At 49.0% G+C, this 19,560-nt stretch overlaps 1 protein-coding gene across 1 annotated transcript in view; it reads left to right on the forward strand.

Moving 5' to 3' along the window:
* GABRQ (gamma-aminobutyric acid type A receptor subunit theta) overlaps nt 1-19,560 on the forward strand; it is a 100,722-nt gene that overhangs the window by 57,979 nt on the left and 23,183 nt on the right. The window contains exon 4 of the mRNA XM_065410588.1: nt 18,464-18,684. Within this exon, the coding sequence (XP_065266660.1) occupies nt 18,464-18,684 (221 nt within the window). The remainder of the gene's footprint in view (nt 1-18,463; nt 18,685-19,560) is intronic.

Genomic DNA, 19,560 nt, shown 5'->3' on the forward strand with positions numbered 1-19,560 from the left:
GCGTGTCGAAGGCGGCACGCGAACTGATTTTCAGTGGCACTCACACTGCCCGGGTCCTGGCCACCAGTCCGGGGGACTCTGCATTTTAATTTAATTTTAAATGAAGCTTCTTAAACATTTTGAAAACCTTATTTACTTTACATACAACAATAGTTTAGTTATATATTATAGACTTATAGAAAGAGACCTTCTAAAAACGTTAAAGTGTATTACTGGCACACGAAACCTTAAATCAGAGTGAATAAATGAAGACTCAGCACACCACTTCTGAAAGGTTGCTGACCCCTGAAGTAATCCATCAGGAGGGCTAAACTGGATTCCTTGTTTAGCAAACTCACATAAAAACTGCCATCGTCTTACTTTCCCTCTGTCCCCCAGTGTCCTCTCATAAATATCACTCATTCCTGCTCTAGTCAGCTGGCTATAGATATAACCCATCTCTTCTCTAAAAAACAAGAATTAACACGACACCCAACTGAGGAATATTTTGTCCTTTAGGTTCTCTCTCAGAAATGACAGGAACAAAATTTGAAAAAATTCATTATTGAAGCCAACAAGCCATTCATTACTGGCAGCTGAGTTCCCACCAGCTAGGAGACGTTCCATTCTCTCTCCCTTCTTCCAGAGTAGCAGTTTTCTTGATGTTCTTTATGACCACAGGTTCAGAGCACTGCAATGCTCTTTGCTTACATGGGATGGGATTTTTATTTGGTCCCTTTCCCCTCAAAAGAGATGTGCTTTAGCAAAGTCTATAGAATCAGGTGGAACAGCTGGTGTGGCAGGTAAGCTGTAAAATGTCCTTTGTCCTTCATGTCCCAAGCGGTGCATCAGCAAGAGCTCTCTCTCTCTCTCTCTCCCTGCCAAAAAGTTATCACTCCCAGTAGCTTCCACGTGCTTTGTGAAATATAACATCTACAGGGGGCCGAGAATAACTGTCTCTCCAGAGGGAACTAGAGAAAGCAGTGGTCTCTGAGTCATTTTGAGGAGAAAAATGGACTCAGCAGAGATCCACATCACCAGAATTGTGTTCTGAGTGGAGATTTGATCCATTGATTCAACATGTGCTACTCATCCCCATCTAGTGGCTGGTCCTCAGAAGGTAAGAGCCTACTACATCTCCCTGCTAATACAGATACTCCTTTAGCTCAATGGTTAAGGATTGTGCTGGAGGTCCCGTACTGATAGGAAAAAGGAATTGGCAGACTGTATCAGACCAATAGTCCATCTCGTCCAATATCTTGACATGCACAATAGCCAGTACCTGTTAATTCAGGGGAAGGTACAAGGAACCCTGCAGTAGGCAAGTCTGGAATAGCCTGCCCAGAAGGAATGTTTCCTCCTAAATCTCTTAGTTAAAGGTTGGGGCTTGTGCCCTGAAGCAGGAGGGTTTATATGCCTCCCCAAACTCTTATGTAGTGTTTTAATATTTCCTATTCTAACTCTGGATGTTCTTATTCTCCATGTAAATGCCCATTTCTTTTTCAGTCCTGATAAGCTATTGGTCTCAATGACATCTTGTGGCAGTGAGTTTCACAGGCTCATTGGACCCTACATGAAAAAGTATTGCCATTCATCTGATTTGAATCAGTTCCCCAGTGACGACCCTCTGAAAAGAGCAGACTGGGAACTGCAGTCACTAGAATTAACCTGGACTCCGTATTTAAGCAAACTCACCCATGCAACAGCTCTCCTCCCTTGGGCATATGATGTATGTTGGATGCAACATGCAGGTGGGGAATGATCTGTTTTGGGTGTGTCAGACATGAGGGCAAAGTGAGATTTCAGGAGAGTTGAGATGGGCAGCAAGAAGAAGTGGGAGACGCACACGCAGACTGGAGGGGCTCTCCCCATTTGTTCACAGTGAGCAGAAATAGATGTGGTGTTCTTTTATCATGGGAATGTATCCCTGGCCATCCTAATCCTGTACAGGGTAGCAACATGTCGTACACAGAAATTGCCACAGATACAAGGTAGCATCCTGGCCTGTGCGCTCCTAAGGTCAGGAATTATGTTGGAGCCGTAGCCAGCACAGCGGGGCCCTGATCCCAATTGCGACCTTGGGGCTCTATTGCAGTGCAAACAAATACATCATACTGCGGGGTGGGCCAGTTGGTGGTAACTGAGCCATGTGGAAATGTCACAGGGGCAACGACACAGAAATGCAGGGAATTTACTTAGGGGTCCCAGGAGGATGCAGCCTGGATGGGTAAGAAAGAGAGCTCTGTGTGAGTCTATGGCAGAGGCCCAGAACTCTCCACCCAACCCCCTGGGCTAGAGAGCTTTGGGACTGATCCAAAGCTCATTGGAGTCAATAGACTCCCAGGCCCGGATCCTCAAAGGTGTTTAGGTGCCCTGCTCCCACAAAGCAATGGGAGTTAGGTGCCTAAATACCTCTGAGGATCTGGGCTGCATTGCCATCAATGGGCTATGGATCAGGCCTGTAGAATATGACCCTAAACCTGGAGCCGAGGGTCCCTGAGTCATTGTCACTGAGTGACTTCTTCGGCTGTGTTGTGCTTTTGGGCAGGTGGGATTGTGGTGGGAGGGAGCTTCGTGGGCGGCTGTTTCAGAAGGGTAAGGAGGAGACTGACCTCTGGTATATTAATGGCTCTTGCTCCAGTTGCCCTGTGTTTTGGCTGAGCTCTGAGCATTTGCTGAACTCCTCCCTTCCACCAGCCTCTTCACAACCCTTTTCTCCCCCACCTCCCCTCCCTATCCCAAGCTGTTCCTACTGCCCCCATTACTTCATGCCCTGTCCTGGGACAGAGGACAGCTGTCTGCTCCACACTAGAGTTCAAGATGTTTCTTCTCCTCTCCCCCACAACTTGCTTCATGTCAGCAAGCAAAGGACTGAGAACCCAGTGGATAGATGGGATCCCAGCCCTGTGCATTTGGCTCATTTGATTGATAATTCAGCCTTTAACATGGAGCCCAATATCTTATTGCTGGCGTCTGGGATCACTGGGAGTGGGGTGGGGTGGGGAGTTCTTACAGCATAGGGACTGGGACCTGCGTGTTCTTCCCCAGTATGATGGGGAAGGCTCCCTGGGACAATGAAAATATTTATCCATTGATATGTATATTGGTGGCGGTGGTGTTTCTGATTCCACTGCCCTTCCTCTTCTCCCAGCTGCACCCAACAGCCTAGTCTCATGTGCTTGGGCTGGGGATCTGACAGCTGTGGCATCATGGTAAAGAATCAGCTGGTATTATGGACTTGCATTTCCCTTCCCCTACGCGCTATGTGCTTTGTTCCCTTGTCTATTGGTGGGTCCAGGAACAGCTCAGCATGTCACTCTGCTGCATCAGTTCTCCCTGTGGAGCATCTTGCTGTGCTCCTTGGCCCATCCTCGGGTCTGGTGCCCCTAGATGAGTTTCAACATGCTCTGTGGCATGTAAACAGCCTGCAGTGCCCCCAAGTGTTCTCTGTCTCATCTGTAGGTCCTGGCACCTCCTGGCTTTCCCAGTGCCTCAGTGAGAATCTTGTGCTCTGCAGAGTATCCACAGGTCACCTCCAGGGCTGTCCTGTGATTCTGTCTGGCACTCTGAGGAGTCTTTTAGCTTCATCCCAACATGCTACCCCTTGGTGCATCCCGGACTCACACATCCTGACTCTAGAGCTCACCAGACTGTGTTTCACTGGTGAATTCCTTTCTGTCTGCACACAACCCAGCTGATTCTTGTTCTATGGGGATACACACCAATGTCCTCAGTGAACAGTTCTCCATCTGCAGCACATTCTCAGTATTCACCCATTACGTTGTGTGGGTTACTTACGTGAGTCATGTGACATTGTTTCTCTTCCCTGATTGGATGGCTTATGTAACCAACCAACACAGCAATATATTGTGATTTATAATGTACAAGCTGAAGTTTGCTCCTGATGGATATTCGAGCTCAGAATTTGTTTCTCACAAGTGTGCATGGCTAGGGAAGCTTGAGGGCTCTGATAGCTGAGGAAAGCAAATACAAATGGTGTCATGAACATGATCCAATGAAAATTTGCTCTGGAATTCAAATTAATACATGCCAACCATTTTTTTTTTTTTTTTTTGCTGCTGTTCCCTCAGCTTTATCCAGCATGCCCCCTGGGACACTGGTTGTTCCCAGTACCTTGAAGAGCATCCTAGTGTATCCCTTATCGACCTAAGCCCATTCCCTCTGGCATTCTGCAGGGCCACATTCCCCTTGGTGCAATCCTAGCCTAATACTGAAATGCTTCACCATGCTCCCTGGATCACTTCCTTAGGCGCCCTTAGATGGCGTGAAAAGGGATCTCTGCTGAGCTTCACCAGACACTGAGATAATCAGTGGGGCCACAACTGTCGGACTCTCCCAGATATGGCTGCCTAATGCAGGAGGAGGCTAGGACTGCCTTCAGCAGCTGGGAGAAGGCACAGGCGGCCTGCAAGCAGGCTCCTGATTTCAGTACCACAGCAGGCTGTTGCTAGCCTCTAAGGCCTTGGCTACACTTGCAGATGTACAGCGCTGTGAGTTAAACCTGACTTCGTGCAGCTGAGTAGGGAAAGCGCTGCAGTCTGTCCACACTGACAGCTGCCCAGCGCACTGTTGTGGCCACATTTGCAGCAATTGCAGCGCTATTGGGAGCGGTGCATTATGAGCAGCTATCCCACAGAGCACCTTTTCCCATTCTGGCGCCGTGGGTTGTGGGAAGGGGGCGTGGGTGCGGGGGATTCTGGGTCCTGTCCCAATGCCCCGTGATGCATCGCTTCACATCCCAGAAATCCCTTTGTTTCCGTCCACCTTTGACGCCATCTTTCAACGGTTTCTGTGCAGCGCGATCTGTCTGCAGGAAATGGAGTCCGAACTGCTGAGGCGTATGCTGACGAGTCTCGCCAGCACGTCACGTTTGGCTGTCGAACTATTCCTTAAGATCCAAAGTGACAGTGAGAGTGAGGGTGAGGAGTCCGACGATGCTATCGAGCCGCGTAACGCGTACGACACGAAATTGCTTGTGGCATTCATGGACATGCTCAGCACCATGGAACGCCGCTTTTGGGCTTGGGAAACAAGCATCGAGTGGTGGGATCACATCGTCATGGAAGTCTGGGATGACGAGCAGTGACTGCAGAACTTTCGGATGAGAAAAGCCACTTTCATGGGACTGTGTGAGGAGCTCGCCCCCACCCTGTGGCACAAGGACACGAGATTGAGAGCTGCCCTGCCAGTGGAGAAGCGGGTGGCTATTGCAATCTGGCAGCTGGCAACTCCAGACAGCTACCGGTCGGTCGCAAACCAGTTTGGAGTGGGAAAGTCGACCGTTGGAATCATGTTGATGCAAGTTTGCAAGGCCATTAATCGCATCCTACTCAGAAGAACCGTGACTCTGGGTAACGTGCAGGAAATAGTGGATGGCTTTGCACAAATGGGGTTCCCTAACTGTGGAGGGGCGATAGATGGGACGCACATTCCTATTCTGGCACCACCCCACCTAGGATCCGAGTACATTAATCGGAAGGGGTATTTCTCTATGGTTCTCCAGGCGCTTGTGGATCACCGTGGGCGTTTCATTGACATTAACACAGGCTGGCCCGGAAAGGTGCATGACGCACGCATCTTTCGGAACACTTGGCTGTTCAGGAAGATGCAGGCCGGGACTTTTTTCCCAGAGCGGAAGATCACGGTAGGGGAAGTTGAAATGCCCATTGTGATCCTTGGAGATTCCGCTTACCCGTTAATGCCGTGGCTCATGAAACCCTACACAGGGAGTCTTGACAGCGGCAAGGAACGGTTCAACTACAGGCTGAGCCGGTGCCGAATGACTGTGGAGTGTGCCTTTGGCCGTTTAAAGGGCCGCTGGCGATCTCTGTATGGGAAGCTGGACTTGGCCGAAAACAGCATCCCCGCGGTTATATCCGCGTGCTGTGCCCTCCATAATATTTGTGAAGGGAAGGGTGAAAGCTTCACTCAGGCATGGACCTCTGAGGTTCAACACCTGGAGGCTGAATTTGCACAGCCAGAGAGCAGGGCTATTACAGGGGCCCAGCACGGGCCTGCAAGGATTAGGGATGCCTTGAGGGAGCAATTTGAGGCTGAAAACCAGCAGTGATATCTGGTGCCCTGCACGGGAGTGAAGTGCAGTAGTTCCAATCTTTAGGAATCAGTGTCTGCTTAGCAGACAAGCAGACTTGCAGTGCCTGTTTATTTCCTGGGCTAAGGAGTCTTTTACTTTATGCAATAATAAAGAATGTTTTCAAAGCCAAAGAATCCATTTATTGAAAAGAAAAAAAAATATTTATTGAAAAGAAACAAGGGGGTGGAGTGGGGAACAGTACAATCACAGATTTGCATATGTCCTGTCTGGTGTGCTGTGCAGTGAGTGCTGCACTTCAGGACAGCTATACTGCATGGTGATGGGGGTTGAGTGCAGAGGGTAAGGGTCGTGGTTTTCAGGGCTGGGTGGTGAAGATACTGGTGTTGGAGGCAGCGGGTGGCGTGAAGAACACGGAAGTTGGGGAAAGTTGGTTGGAGGTGACAGTGGGGCACAACGGAAAGAGTTTTGGGACAAGGGCTGTAGGGGGGAGGTGGCGTTTGCGTTTGCGGTACTGCTCCTCTTTCTGCATGGCTACCAGCTCCTGGATAGCATCTGCTTGGCGCTCCAGGATGCTTATGAGCCAATCCGTGCTTTGCTGATGGTGCACGGTGCTTTGCCGCCGGTGCGCTGCGTTTTCCTGGCGGATCCTGCTTTCTCTCTCCCTCCAGTTCTGTGCTTTCTCATTCTCTTTAATAGATTGCCGCATCACTTCTTGCAGCATGTCTTCTTTGCTTTTTCGCGGTCTCTTCCTGAGTCTTTGCAGTCTCTGAGCAGGCGATAAGAGGGACGGCTGAGGTCTCAAGGTTGATGCAGCTGTATAGGCAAAATGCAACATTTAACAGCGGCAGCATTGTTTATACCAGACAGAGTAATGATTCCCCCCGCACTTAAGGAGTAGAAAACACACAGGGTCTACACAATAGCATAATTTTCCCGTCCGAAACGGAGCACACATATCCCACGGGAGCCTCAAAATGGTGAGTAAGGGGGACTGATTGTTTCAGGGCTGCACTGTCCTCTGGGTTTCTGTGCCTTGGGGAGAGCCAACAGCTTCAGGGAGCACCTACACTGAACACTGTCCCAACATTTTCCACAGGAGTTCGTCCTGGATGATATCTCGCTGCTGAGGGTGACCTGGGAAGCAAGGGAGGGTCTTCTACTGGAATGCGGCTTCCGCCCTGGCCCATATGCAGCTTGCCTGTGTGCAGCAATGGTCCCCCCGCCCCTCGCGGCACAGTGGCGCGGACACGTTAGCCTGGCTGGGACAAGGACCATGGTGGCTCTCCCGATAAACCTGCGCAAGCGCATTGCACACGTTCTGGATGAGACATTCGAGGAGATTACCGAGGCCGATTACCGCGATGTGATAAACCACATCAATGCACTATTCCGCATCTAGGCATGCATGCCTAATCCTCCTCTCCCAAAGAGCCCGCACCGAAAAAATTCCTTCCCGAAAAAAAAACCCGCTTACCGGGAACCTGCTCTTCTGTTTGTCCTCCACCAAGTACCGGCCGCTGCAACTGGCTACCTTCCTCCTGGCTCGAGAAGAGCTCCTGGCTGCATGGCTCCAGGGATTCCGGGCTGTCTCCATCCGGCCCACCACCCTCACTCCCGTTTTCCTCCTCCTCTTCCTCCTCCCCCCCCCCCACCGGCTCTGAAGTGTCCATGGTGGTGCTCGGAGTGGAGGTGGGGTTAACCCCAAGTATCTCATCCAGCTCTTTGTAGAATCGGCAGGTCGCGGGGGGAGCACCCGAGCGGCCGTTTGCATCGCGGGCTTTGCGGTAGGCACTCCGCAGCTCCTTCACTTTAATCCTGCACTGCAGGGCGTCCCGGTCATGGCCCCTTTCCATCTTGTCCTTTGATACCTTCCCAAAGGTATCGTAATTCCTACAGCTGGAGCGCAGCTGGGACTGGACAGCTTCCTCCCCCCAAACACTGATGAGGTCCAGCAACTCGCCATTGCTCCATGCTGGGGCTCGCTTGGTGCGTGGAGGCATGGTCACCTGGAAAGATTCGCTGGTAGCACTCCACATCACGCCGGGCTGAGCAAACAGGAAGGGGATTTTTAAAATTCCCAGGGAATGTAAAGGGTCGGTCACATGGTTGGTTACCTGAGGCCAGGGCAGTAGAGTTTTAACTGATGACCAGAGTGGCTAGAACAGGCATTGTGGGATACTGCCGAATAATTCTGGAGGCCATTCACAGCGCATTGGGCGGCCACACTGGCGCCGCAGCGCTTAAGCGGCAGCGCAATACTCATTATTCCTCTCGGAGAGGTGGAGTACATGCAGCGCTGCAACCACGGAGATACAACACTGCAAATGCCTTGCCAGTGTGGACGGGGAGTGAGTTACAGCACTGGGGGAGCCTTTACAGCGCTGTAACTCGCAAGTGTAGCCAAGGCCTTAGTCAGCATTCCTCAGCAGAGAGGAGCAGCTCTGGAATGTGAATGGCTGTCTGACCCTGGGGTGTTCTTACCTTTCTTCTGTGTGTGCAAGGAGGAGGGGAAGGGAGAGAGGGGAAAAAAACCCTCCACCAAACCGGAGACTGGGGGGCGGGGGAGGAGACGGGGACTGGAGCTGGCAGCTCGGAAAGAGCCAGTGGCTTAGTGATGTGGAGGGAATGGCAGTAACGTAGGGGGATCCCAAAGGGATCCCAAAAGGACGGTTATGCTCGGAAAGCCTTCCAGCAGGCTCAGGTGCTGTGTCTGCTCCAGGAGGGGGTGAATGGGAGGCGCAGCGCTGAGCGGGGCCTGTCACGCAGCTGGGCTCCCAGGGCTGACTCTTTGATGAAAAAAAATGGGACAATAAATAAAAAAAACCTAGAGCAGTAGCTGGAGAGCCAGAGACCAGCCAGCCAACATGGCCTCTCCACAGCCAACATGGCCTCTCCACATCTCTTCCACAGCAACTAGGTGAAGGGACCCTGGCAGGGTATTTGGAGAGGGGAAGCCCCCTATCTAGAGATAGCCCAGGACACATGCTTCTCCTCCCATTATTGTGATGGACGTGCAAGTGTCTTCCAGCTGAGCAAGACTTAACCCAGCTGCTCCCACTTGGGCCAGAAGGAGCTGTTCCCTCAGCTGCCTGTTGCCTATTTCAGTTCCCTGTGGTGGGGCTGGGGCACCGTGCATGCCAGGCACAGACAAGTGACAGCAAGTCTAGCCATGGCAGCCAAGTTCAGCTGGAGCCAGTCTGCTGTGGCCCATGTAACTGTGTGTGTCTTTGCAAGAGCATAGTGTCCCAGGGAGTTAAATGAGCTGGGTGTGGGGTCGCTCTCAAATCAAGGTAATCCTAGACAATACAAGCCACATGGTAATCCCACGCAGTGTCCTGCTACCAACTGGCATCTGTAACACAAATGCTAGGCTTCAGTGGAACCTGGATTTGGCCCTGATGACAAAGTTTTAAAGGGTAAAGCAGAAATGCAATGGCAGTACCCACAGAAACACACGGCCACTGCGCCTGCAGAATCCGAGAATTTGAGCATGCAGGTTGAGTAACTGTGCACAGACTAGGCGCTAAGATATAGTTCAGGGGATCCAGACATGTAATTAGGCTCATGGTTAGTATACTTCATCAGGGCATATCCACTTTGGGGTGCTGTGTGCCTCCAAGGAAGTGGGGAGGGATCAGCCTCTGCCCCCTCATTAGTGCAGAGAAGGGAATTCTGCCTGGCCATTGTTTGGGCCATGCAACCCTCACCTCCCACTGCATACCCATGTAAGAACTCAGTGGGCTCTCCTGGCCCTGAGTGAATGCATGCAGCTGAAAAGGTGCTAAACTGAGAGCTCTAGCCACCTCCTCTGTACTAGGAATTGTGTAAGCAGTTTTGCACAGACACATTTCCACCAGTGGGGTAGCTGCAGCATAGAGAGGGTACCACTGTGCCCTCCAACCTGGTTGAAAACAAGGAGGTCAAAATGCCCATCACTGTGTCTGTAGCGCAGCTCCCGCTGTGGGTAGCAGTGCCAGAGAGCTGCACTGCTGTAGAAAATCACTTAGAGTGCGAGCCTCCCCATAGCGACAAGCTCTTCTGTTTATCCTCCGCACCAGCCCAGCACAGGCAGCAGGGTGACCATAGCCCACACTGTCCCACTAACGCTGACCTGGGGAGAACAGCCCGAGGGCTGCAAGGTGTGTTCAGTCCCCAGGCCCAGTCAGTTTCTCACCTCTTTGCAGAGACTGCTGATGGAGGACAGTAGGTGTTCATTTTGCTGGGGATGCCCATCCCTTGAGAATCAACTCATTGCCTGGGGGGCCCGTTGGCTTGTGAGAGTGTGCAGAGACAGGGAGGTTTGGGAAGCTACGATGTTAGCATGGCTGGTGGATAAACCCCAGAACACAGGGATCTTGACTGATGCCCTGTGGGGTCCCTGCTTGAAGCCTTGTGAGAATGTCAGTTTAGGGAGTCAGGAATCCAGAGCCTGTGGATACTGCACACATTGAATCAGTCTGGTTACCCTGCTCCAAAAGGATGGTGTCACCCTCAGTTAAGATGTTATCCATGTCTGAAGGGGAGGCTTCCACTGTAATCTTTTCTAATAGGTTTGTAGCCTTGTGACCCGCATTGAACAGATAGATACCTCTAGTTCTAGCCATTCATCCATGTCCGGATATTTTTTCATCTGTCTATCGTCTGTTAATATTAGGAAGATACAGGTGAACTGGGTAGAGCTCATGGGGTCCCTGCTTCCTCCATGGGATTCAGCATCTATCAAACATAGTACATGATTGGCATGCGCGGTTTCTTTCCTCTGTGATACAGTCTCTCTTGCATGCTGTAGGGTAACTTATCAGTGCCTTCCCCTGTGGCATGGACTCTGGGTTGGTGCACTCTCCTTCAGATGTGATAAGGTACCTGTTATGTGCATTGCACTCTGCTAGCGGCTCCCAGAGAGCACGCTCCGTTCTCAAAGTCTCCCCTCCCTGTGCTTTGGAGCTGCAGCCCATTAATACCTCAGTGTCAGTGTCACCTCTTCTCCTGAAGAGAACTCTGACCTCTGAATATTGGATGCCTGCCTGGCTCTTTCACTTCTGTCCAGCAATCACACACATCACTCAGCAGAGATTGGCACTGGGCTGGTAGAGGAAGGGAAGATACTGAGAAATGGAGTGAGAAAGATTATGGGAAAGAGGAGGAGGAGGAGGAGGAGAGAAAAATCAAAATGGAGAAAGTGAAGGAGGAGATGGGTGGGGGGGACAGAAAGAGAGAGAGGAGGAGTGAGAGGGAAAGAGAGCCAGAGAGGGGGAGAGTCCATGAGAAGCACTAAATACTAGGTGGACTGTAGTGCTTTGTAAAAGATAAGAGGGGTTATCTGGAAATGCAGATGCATGGCATTGCACAATAATGTCTGGCTGTGAGTTGGAGGGAAAGGAAGCACACAGGAGCAGTCAGGGAACCTGGGAAAGAACTGGCTTGAATATTTGCTCTTCCACTTCCCAGAAAGCTCTCTGTAGCTCACCAGTGCTAGATGACTGGTTTATAAAACCAGTAGGGAAATAGTATGCTGATTCAGAAGGTTAATACCTTATGTTTTAACCCCCAGATCCTCTCATTCCAGCCTGGATCAGAGCACAAAAGCCATGAGTTTTATATACTCTCATTGTGGTCAGTACTGATCATTTGCCCTCTAATGGGGTACTGGCCTTTAAAGCTAGGGGAGATAGGTTTGTTTGGGGGGGGGGGAGCAGTTACCCCAGATATCCAGGGCAAGCAGATGAAGAATAGAAAAATAATTAGAGCAATCATTTGGAGAGAGGAAAATGGTCTCGGGAAGCAGTTAGTGTTGGGGAGGGGGGAATATATTGTTCCTTTAAGGGCCTGGGACTAGGAGCCTTATAGACTGAGTCAGGCCAGGGTCCCATCTCTCCCAACCAGTGCAGACAGGTGTTTGAGGTTATTAGACTCACCTGGGGAGAATCAAGAGTCTGATTAGTGTCTGGGCTGGTGACTTAAGAGGAGGCTCCAAGCTTAGTCAAGGAGAAGCTGTTGAAAAAGCCTGGAGGGAGGGATGAATGAGTTTGAGGTGCACAGTTTCTAGAAGGATGACTGTGAAACCCTGGACTTGAGAGAGCATGCAGGCTGGGGAGGTCAGGATTGAAAACTCTCAGTCACCAGGAAGGAAGGCTGTGAAACCTCTGAACCTCAGGGCAGAGTCTGTAGGCTATTAAGGCCAGGGCTGACAGCAAAGCTCACAGCCCCAAGATGGAGGCTGTGCAGTCCTTGAATCTGAGTGGAGAGTTGACAGTCCAGGACTGGTAATGCACAGGCCCAAGAAGATGGGTTGTGAAAGACCCTGAATCAAAAAGGGGAGATGGTTAATCTGAATAAATTAGCACTGATAAAAGGGGAATAGTGTTCTTAAAGATGGGGTGTAAATGGTTTATTCTTGGAACTCAGAGGGAAACTGAGGCCAGGTGCCTTCAGGGCTGTCCCAGGCCACAAGGGGGTGCTCTGGGACATCACCTGTTCTTTGGAACTCAGTGTATATCACAGAGGGGTGTTTTGTTTAAGGGCTGAGGTGCAGAGTCCTGAGGGGAGCCCAGACTAGGAAAGCCAGGGTCAGAACTGAGGTGTATTGGCAGAGCTAGGTAGGGGTTCTAGGACTGGGACAGCAGAAGGTACTGCTGGTGACCTGAGGAGCATTGGCATGACTGGGGAGGAATACCAGAACTGGTGGTTCAATAATAATAAAAATAGGCACCATGCTGATTTGTTCTGCTCCTTCACTCTTACAGGGGAATGTGGGGCCAGACTGCTGAAGGGTGTTTCACTGCAAGTGTGTGGAGTTCCTGGGGAAAGGCCCTCTGAAGATAATGCTGAGCTCCCTCAGAGATGAGGGAGGAATTCAGCAATCCTTAAAAAAGCCTGTTTGTTAACCAAACTCCTGGCATGTTCGGGGGTGAAGTCAGAAGGCGATATCAGTATGTGGATTTGGGTTAAAACACAGAGTAAGGGTCAGGAGGCCTGGGGTCTACCCCAGCTCTCTGGCCTTGGGCCACACTTAGGCCTAAATTTCCTGCAAGTGTCAAGTAGTTATGGGTACCTCAACTCTTGGGTGCCCCACGTGAGCCTAGTTTTTAGAGGCACTGAGCGTTCACAGCTCCAGTTGAAGTCTGGCAGGAGTGAGGCTGGCAGAATGCCTCCCTGACTTTCCCAGCACGGGTCCCCTTCAGCTAGCTGCTCCACGAAGCAGCCCCACCGCAGGGGTAGCTCAGGCTTCCTACATCCCTCAGGAGGGAGGTTGCACCCTCAGAAGCTGCAGGAGTCTGGCTGCCCCCAGTGCAAATCCGCAGGGTAGGGTGCCTCCTGTACCATCTCTTCATTACTTTACAGGGATTTCCTACAGTGACTGATGGGGCACTTCTTATTTATGAAATGTTTTTTAGCCATTATTTCGCCAGCAGTAATTCATTCTGAAACTTCAGTTCAACTTCTGTAGCCTATCCCCTACCTTGGTTTGCCTTAGCCCCACCCTATTCCTTGTCCTACTTTAGCCACACCCACTCAGTTTATTTTAGCCCCACTGGATATATCGTAACTCCACCCCACTCTCTTACATGTCTTTAGCCCCACCCACTCCATAGCATACCATAGCAGTACAATAGATTAGGAATCAAGACTGTTTGTACGGATATTCTCCATGTAAACAGAAAGCAATGGTGTGCCAGCACTCCATCATCAGTGTTATGGCAACTTGGGCTACCATAATCTCCTTGCTTCCTAAATATGGCACCATTGTGCATAAATTGACCACCCATATAAGCTTCAGGAGAAAGAACCAATTTTCACAAACCCATCTTGTATCCTGACAAGGGCAGCTGAATTGCAGGATGAAAAAAATCCTGAATTGAGAGCGAGATGGAATGAGCCAAACCCTGTCCCCTCCAGCCCAATCAGCGTTTCACAAGATGATGAGAGGAGGTTGCTCACACACAGGGTCATGAGATCACAACACTCATTCCAGGCTGCTCTGAAGCTGAAGCAAGATAGTTGGGAACAGCAAGCAGCCGCTCTGTATAGGTATTGTGTAATTACTATGCCTACCATCTAGGACTGTTCTTATAAGGTGACAGAGTCATGGTGGAATGGGCTGAAAGATTTAGCAGCAATTATTTGCACAGTAATCAAGGCCCCCCCCCCCCCATTTGCCCTGTGTTGATGTTTTCTCATGGAAATTCAAGCTCCATTCACTTGGCTGAGATTTGGCCTATTTTCAGACACCCAGGGAGGGCTTCCTACACATGCGGGATCATTTCATTATTTTGGGCTTTTAGCTGGATTTAGTGCTGGACTGACAGCCCTAGAGAGCAAAGTCCTCTGCTAATCCCCAGAACAAGTGCAGCATGGGCGATGGCAGCGCAAGCTACTCCCCGCCATCCTGTCAACATGCCCCAACCCTGACAGACAGGTCAGCTCCACAGGGAACAAGATCTCAGCCTCCCTGCCTCATTATGTAGTCAGCCTCTCTGCTAAGCCATAGGGCTGTTAATGTCCCCTTCTCATTGTGGTTTTCAAGACATGCTTCCTTGCCTACTTAGAACTTCAATGAAGCCCCCAATTCGCTTCATATATTGAATCTAGGGGTAATGGCTTTTGGTCATTGCCAAGCTAGCCTGACTTTAAAACTCTGGCTTAGAGGTGAAAGTTGCCATCTTCCTTAACAATCCCTCTGCTTTTTAAAAGAATAAATGAAGTGAAAGTGGCTTCCACTGCCTGCTTCTTTGCAACAAACAATGGCCGAGCCAGCCAGAAATCCCCTCCCTGCCTCACGCCCTCACAGGTTTACCCCTGGGATATATTTTCTTTAAGTTTATGTATATATCGATATATATAATTTCTTCTTTTTTGGTTGCTAAAAGGCAGTGCTGTATAAGAGAGCGAGAATTATGATCCAGTGGGCAGGGAGAGTCAGGAGACCCGTCATCTATTCCTAGCTCTGCCACTGACCCACCGGGTGACCTTGGCGAAGTCACTTCTATCTGTGCCTCTGTTTCCCTTTCTACCCAATGTGTATCTCGTCTATTTCGATTGTAAGCTCTGCAAGGACTGTCTCTTACTAATTGTTTGTGCAGCATCCAGAACAATGGGGTCTTGATCATGGTTGGGGCCCTTATGTGCTACTGCAAGACACGTAATAATAATTATACACCCAAACCTGGAACAGATTCCCTTCTAGAGGTCCAACCGCTAGAGGTGCCGAGTGAAGCTTGATGTGCCAGCACTCCATCAACACTGTGGTGATGAGAGCCATAGACATGACCATTAATATGACTGATGAATGAATCTGGGATATACACAAACCCCAGCCTGATCCCCAACAGTTTTGGGGTCTTCATAGAATCACAGAAATGCAGGGCTGGAAGGGACTTCGGGAAGTCATCAAGTCCAGCCCCCTGTGCTGAGGCTGGACCAAATAAACCTAGACCAGCCCTGACAGGTGTTTGTCCAACCTGTTCTTAAAAACCTCCAATGACAGAGATTCCACAACCTCTCTTTGGAAGCCTATTTCAGAGCTTAACTAACCTTATAATTAGAAAGTTTTCCTAATATCTAACCTAAATCTCCCTAGTTGCCAATTAAGGCCATTACTTCTTGTCCTACCTTCCATGGACATGGAGAACAATTGATCACCATCCTCTTTATAACAGCCCTTAACTTATTTAAAGACTGTTGCCAGGTCCCCCCTCAGTCTTCTTTTTTCAAGACTAAATATGCCCAATTTTGTTTAAACTTATCCCCATAGGTTAAGTTTTCTAAACCTAAGATCATTTTTGTTGCTCTCCTCTGGACTCTCTCCAAGTTGTTCACCTCTTTCCCAATGTGTAGCGCCCACAACTGGACACAATACTCCAACTGAGGCCTCACCAGTGCTGAATAGAACAGGACAATTACCTTCCATGTCTTACAACACTCCTGTTAATATACTCCAGAATGATATTAGCCTTTTTCTCAAATGCCATCACCTTGTTGACTCATTGAGTTTGTGATCTACTCTAACTGCCAGATCCTTTTCAGCAGTACTACCACCTTGCCAGTTATTCCCCATTTTATAGTTGTGCATCTGATGTTTCCTTCTTAACTGAAGTACTTTGCACTTGTCTGTGTTGAATTTCATCTTGTTGGTTTCAGACCAAATCTCTAATTTATCAAGATTGTTTTGGATTCTAATCCTGTCCTCCAAAGTGCTTGCAACCCCTCCCAGCTTGGTGTCATCTGCAAATTTTACAAGCATACTCTCCACTCCATTATCCAAGTCATTAATGAAAATATTGAATAGTGCCAGACCCAGGACTGACCCCGGTCAGACCCCACTTGATACATCCTCCCAGTTTGACAGCAAACCATTAATAACTACCCTTTGAGTATGTACTTTCAACAAGTGCATCACCTTATAGTAATTTCATCTGGACCACATTTCCATAATTAGTTTATGAGACTGTCATGTGGGACCCCACTTGATACATCCTCCCAGTTTGACAGCAAACCATTCATAACTACTCTTTGAGTACGTACTTTCAACAAGTGCATCACCTTATAGTAATTTCAGCTGGACCACATTTCCATAATTAGTTTATGAGACTGTCATGTGAAAAGCCTTACTAAAATCAAGACATATAACATCTACTGCTTTCCTCCCATTCACTATGCCAGTAACCCTGTCAAAGAAGGAAATTAGGTTGGTTTGGCATGATTTGTTCTTGACAAATCCATGCTGGCTATTCCTTATAACGCTATTGTCCTCTAAATGCTTACAAACTGATTGTTTAATAATTTGTCACAATATCTTTCCAGGTATTGAAGTTAGGCTGACTGGTCTATAATTCCCTGGGTCCCTTTGTTCCCCCTTTTAAAGATAGGTACTATGTTTGCCCTTCTCCAGTTATCTGGGACCTTACCTGTACTCCATGAGTTCTTGAAGATAATTGCTGACTGTTCTGAGATTGCCAATTCCTTAAGTACCCTAGGACAGCGGTTCTCAAACGTTAGCAACCTGAGGACCCCATTTTGATTTAAAATTTTTCATGGACCCCCAAGTCAGCTTCTAATTTTCCCTGGGGGTGCTCAACCCCCGCTCAGCCCCAGACCTCGCCCCCAGTCCACCCCTTACCCCAAGGCCCCACCACGCTCCACCTCTTCCTGACCCTGCTCCACCCCTGCCCCTCCTCTTTCTGCCAACTCCCCCGAGCGCACCCTGTCCCCACTCCTCCCCCTCCCTCCCAGCGCCTCCTGCACACTGCTGAACAGCTGTTCCGTGGCATGCAGGAGGCACTGGGATGGGGGAGTTGATTGGTGGGGCCAGTGGCCCTGGACATGACTCACAGACCCTCTGGAATGCCCTCGCGGACCTCAGTTTGAGAACCGCTGCCCTAGGATGAATTTCAGCAGGCCCTGCTGACTTGAATTCATCTAATTTATCTAAATATTCTTTAACCCGTTCTTTCCCTATTTTGGCTTGCATTCCTTCCCCCTTGCTGTCAATATCAGCTATTTTGAGTATCTGGTCACTATTAACCTTTTCAGTGAAGGCTGAATCAAAACAGGTATTAAACACCTCATTCTTCTTGATGTCATCAATTATTATCTCTACTTTCCCACTAAGTGGAGGACCTACACTTACCTTCATCTTTCTCTTGCTTCTAATATATTTAAAGAATCTCTTCTTATTGCCTTTTGTGTCCATTGCCAGGTGTAACTCATTTTGTGCCCTAGCCTTTCTGATTTTGTCCCTATATGCTTGTGCTGTTCTTTTGGTCTCCTTCTTAGCAATTCTTCCATATTTCTACTTTTTGTAGGATTCCGTTTGGATGTTCAGGTCATTAAAGAGCTCCTGATGGAGCCATATTGGCCTCTTAGTATTCTTCCTAGCTTTCCTTCACATCAGAATAGTTTGCAGTTGTGCCTTTAATTTTGTCTCTTTGAGAAACTGCCAGCTCTCCTGAACTTCTTTATCCCTTAGATTTTCCTCCCACGGGACCTTACTGACCAATTCTACTGATGGGGCCACTGCCATTCAAAAACATTTAGCCAACTTTGCATGTATTCTGTTGTCTCCCTGATCTCAGACACACGCCACCACACTGTGACTCTGGTGTTAAGGAGCAGTGGGCAGAATGTGGAGCAGGGAAGAGGTGGCTGAACTGCAACAAGTTCTCTCCTTTGAGTGTTGAATCAGTGACAAGTCAAGCCAATTCCTCCCCTTAGAAAGCTCATTCTAGTGCCCTGTAGCTTTACTCTTCCAAAAGAAGGCACAGTTCCTATAACACACCATGTGGGGAATGCAGACCCCTGGGTGCAAAAGCTTTGGAGACATGTCAGGCATCTCAGTGGCAGCAGGAGTGAGACAAGGGACCAGGGTGTCTCCCATGGGACAACCTGACGGTTGTGTGTTTTCTCTCCCAGGACTACACTATCACCATGTATTTCCAGCAGAGCTGGCGGGACAAACGCCTAGCGTACAGTGACCTTCCTCTGAACCTGACCCTGGACAACCGGGTGGCTGACCAGTTGTGGCTTCCTGACACCTATTTCCTGAATGACAAGAAGTCCTTCCTGCATGGGGTGACAGTGAAGAACCGCATGATTCGGCTCCATCCAGATGGGACAGTGCTGTATGGCTTGAGGTAAGCGTGGGAGAAGTTTTCATTACTTGTATGCTCATGAATGACATTGCTTTTCCCATCATCCAACTCTCTGGCCATACGCAGAGCAGCTCTCAAAATCCGTCTTTAAAGAAAGCACAGCCAGGCCAAGAAAGACTTGCTCAAGAGTTGCTTACTTCTAAGTGGTCTAATATCGCATTCCACACCAGAAGTGGTTGCATTTCAGTGGTGGGCAAAGTGATCCCTGAACTGGAGAAGACCAGTATTAGGGGCAGAGGAGTAATTGAGGTTGCATACTGTTTCAGGTTGCTATAGTTCAGGTTGCATAATGTTTCCATTTGAAATGCCCCTTTCAAAAGGTCCTAGTGTGGCCTAGAAGATAGAGCACTGGGCTGGGACTCAGGCGAGCAGGGTTTACAGCTCTGCCATTGGCCTGATGGGTGACCTGGGGCAAGTCACTTCCCTGCCATGTGCCTCAGTTTCCCCATCTGTCAAATGAGGATAATGATACCCACCTCCTCTGTAAAGTTCTTTGAGTTCTACTGATAAAAAGCTCTATCTAACAGCTCAGTATTTTAATAATACATTAATTATAACTTTCTGCAAGTTTGGATAATAGAGATGAAATTTTCCAGGTCTGCTCTCTGCCCAAAAGTGAATATTGATGGAAAGTTTGAAGCAAATCAGATCAGCTGTTTCTTAATATGAGACAGTATAAAGATATACTTTCCACAGTATAAAATAAATAACTTCCTGCAGCTTTTTCTTTTCTGGCTGACACTAGTGCCAGGATGGTTGGGGATAGAAAGTTTGATACTTAGCAAGGAAATAGTGCTCAAGTTTACACACAGCTCTTAGACCTGCCTCCAACAGTCACAAATAAATGAGAGAGCTGCA

This window comes from Emys orbicularis, chromosome 9 (genome assembly GCF_028017835.1).
Source record: "Emys orbicularis isolate rEmyOrb1 chromosome 9, rEmyOrb1.hap1, whole genome shotgun sequence".
In the NCBI taxonomy this organism is placed as follows: domain Eukaryota; kingdom Metazoa; phylum Chordata; order Testudines; family Emydidae; genus Emys; species Emys orbicularis.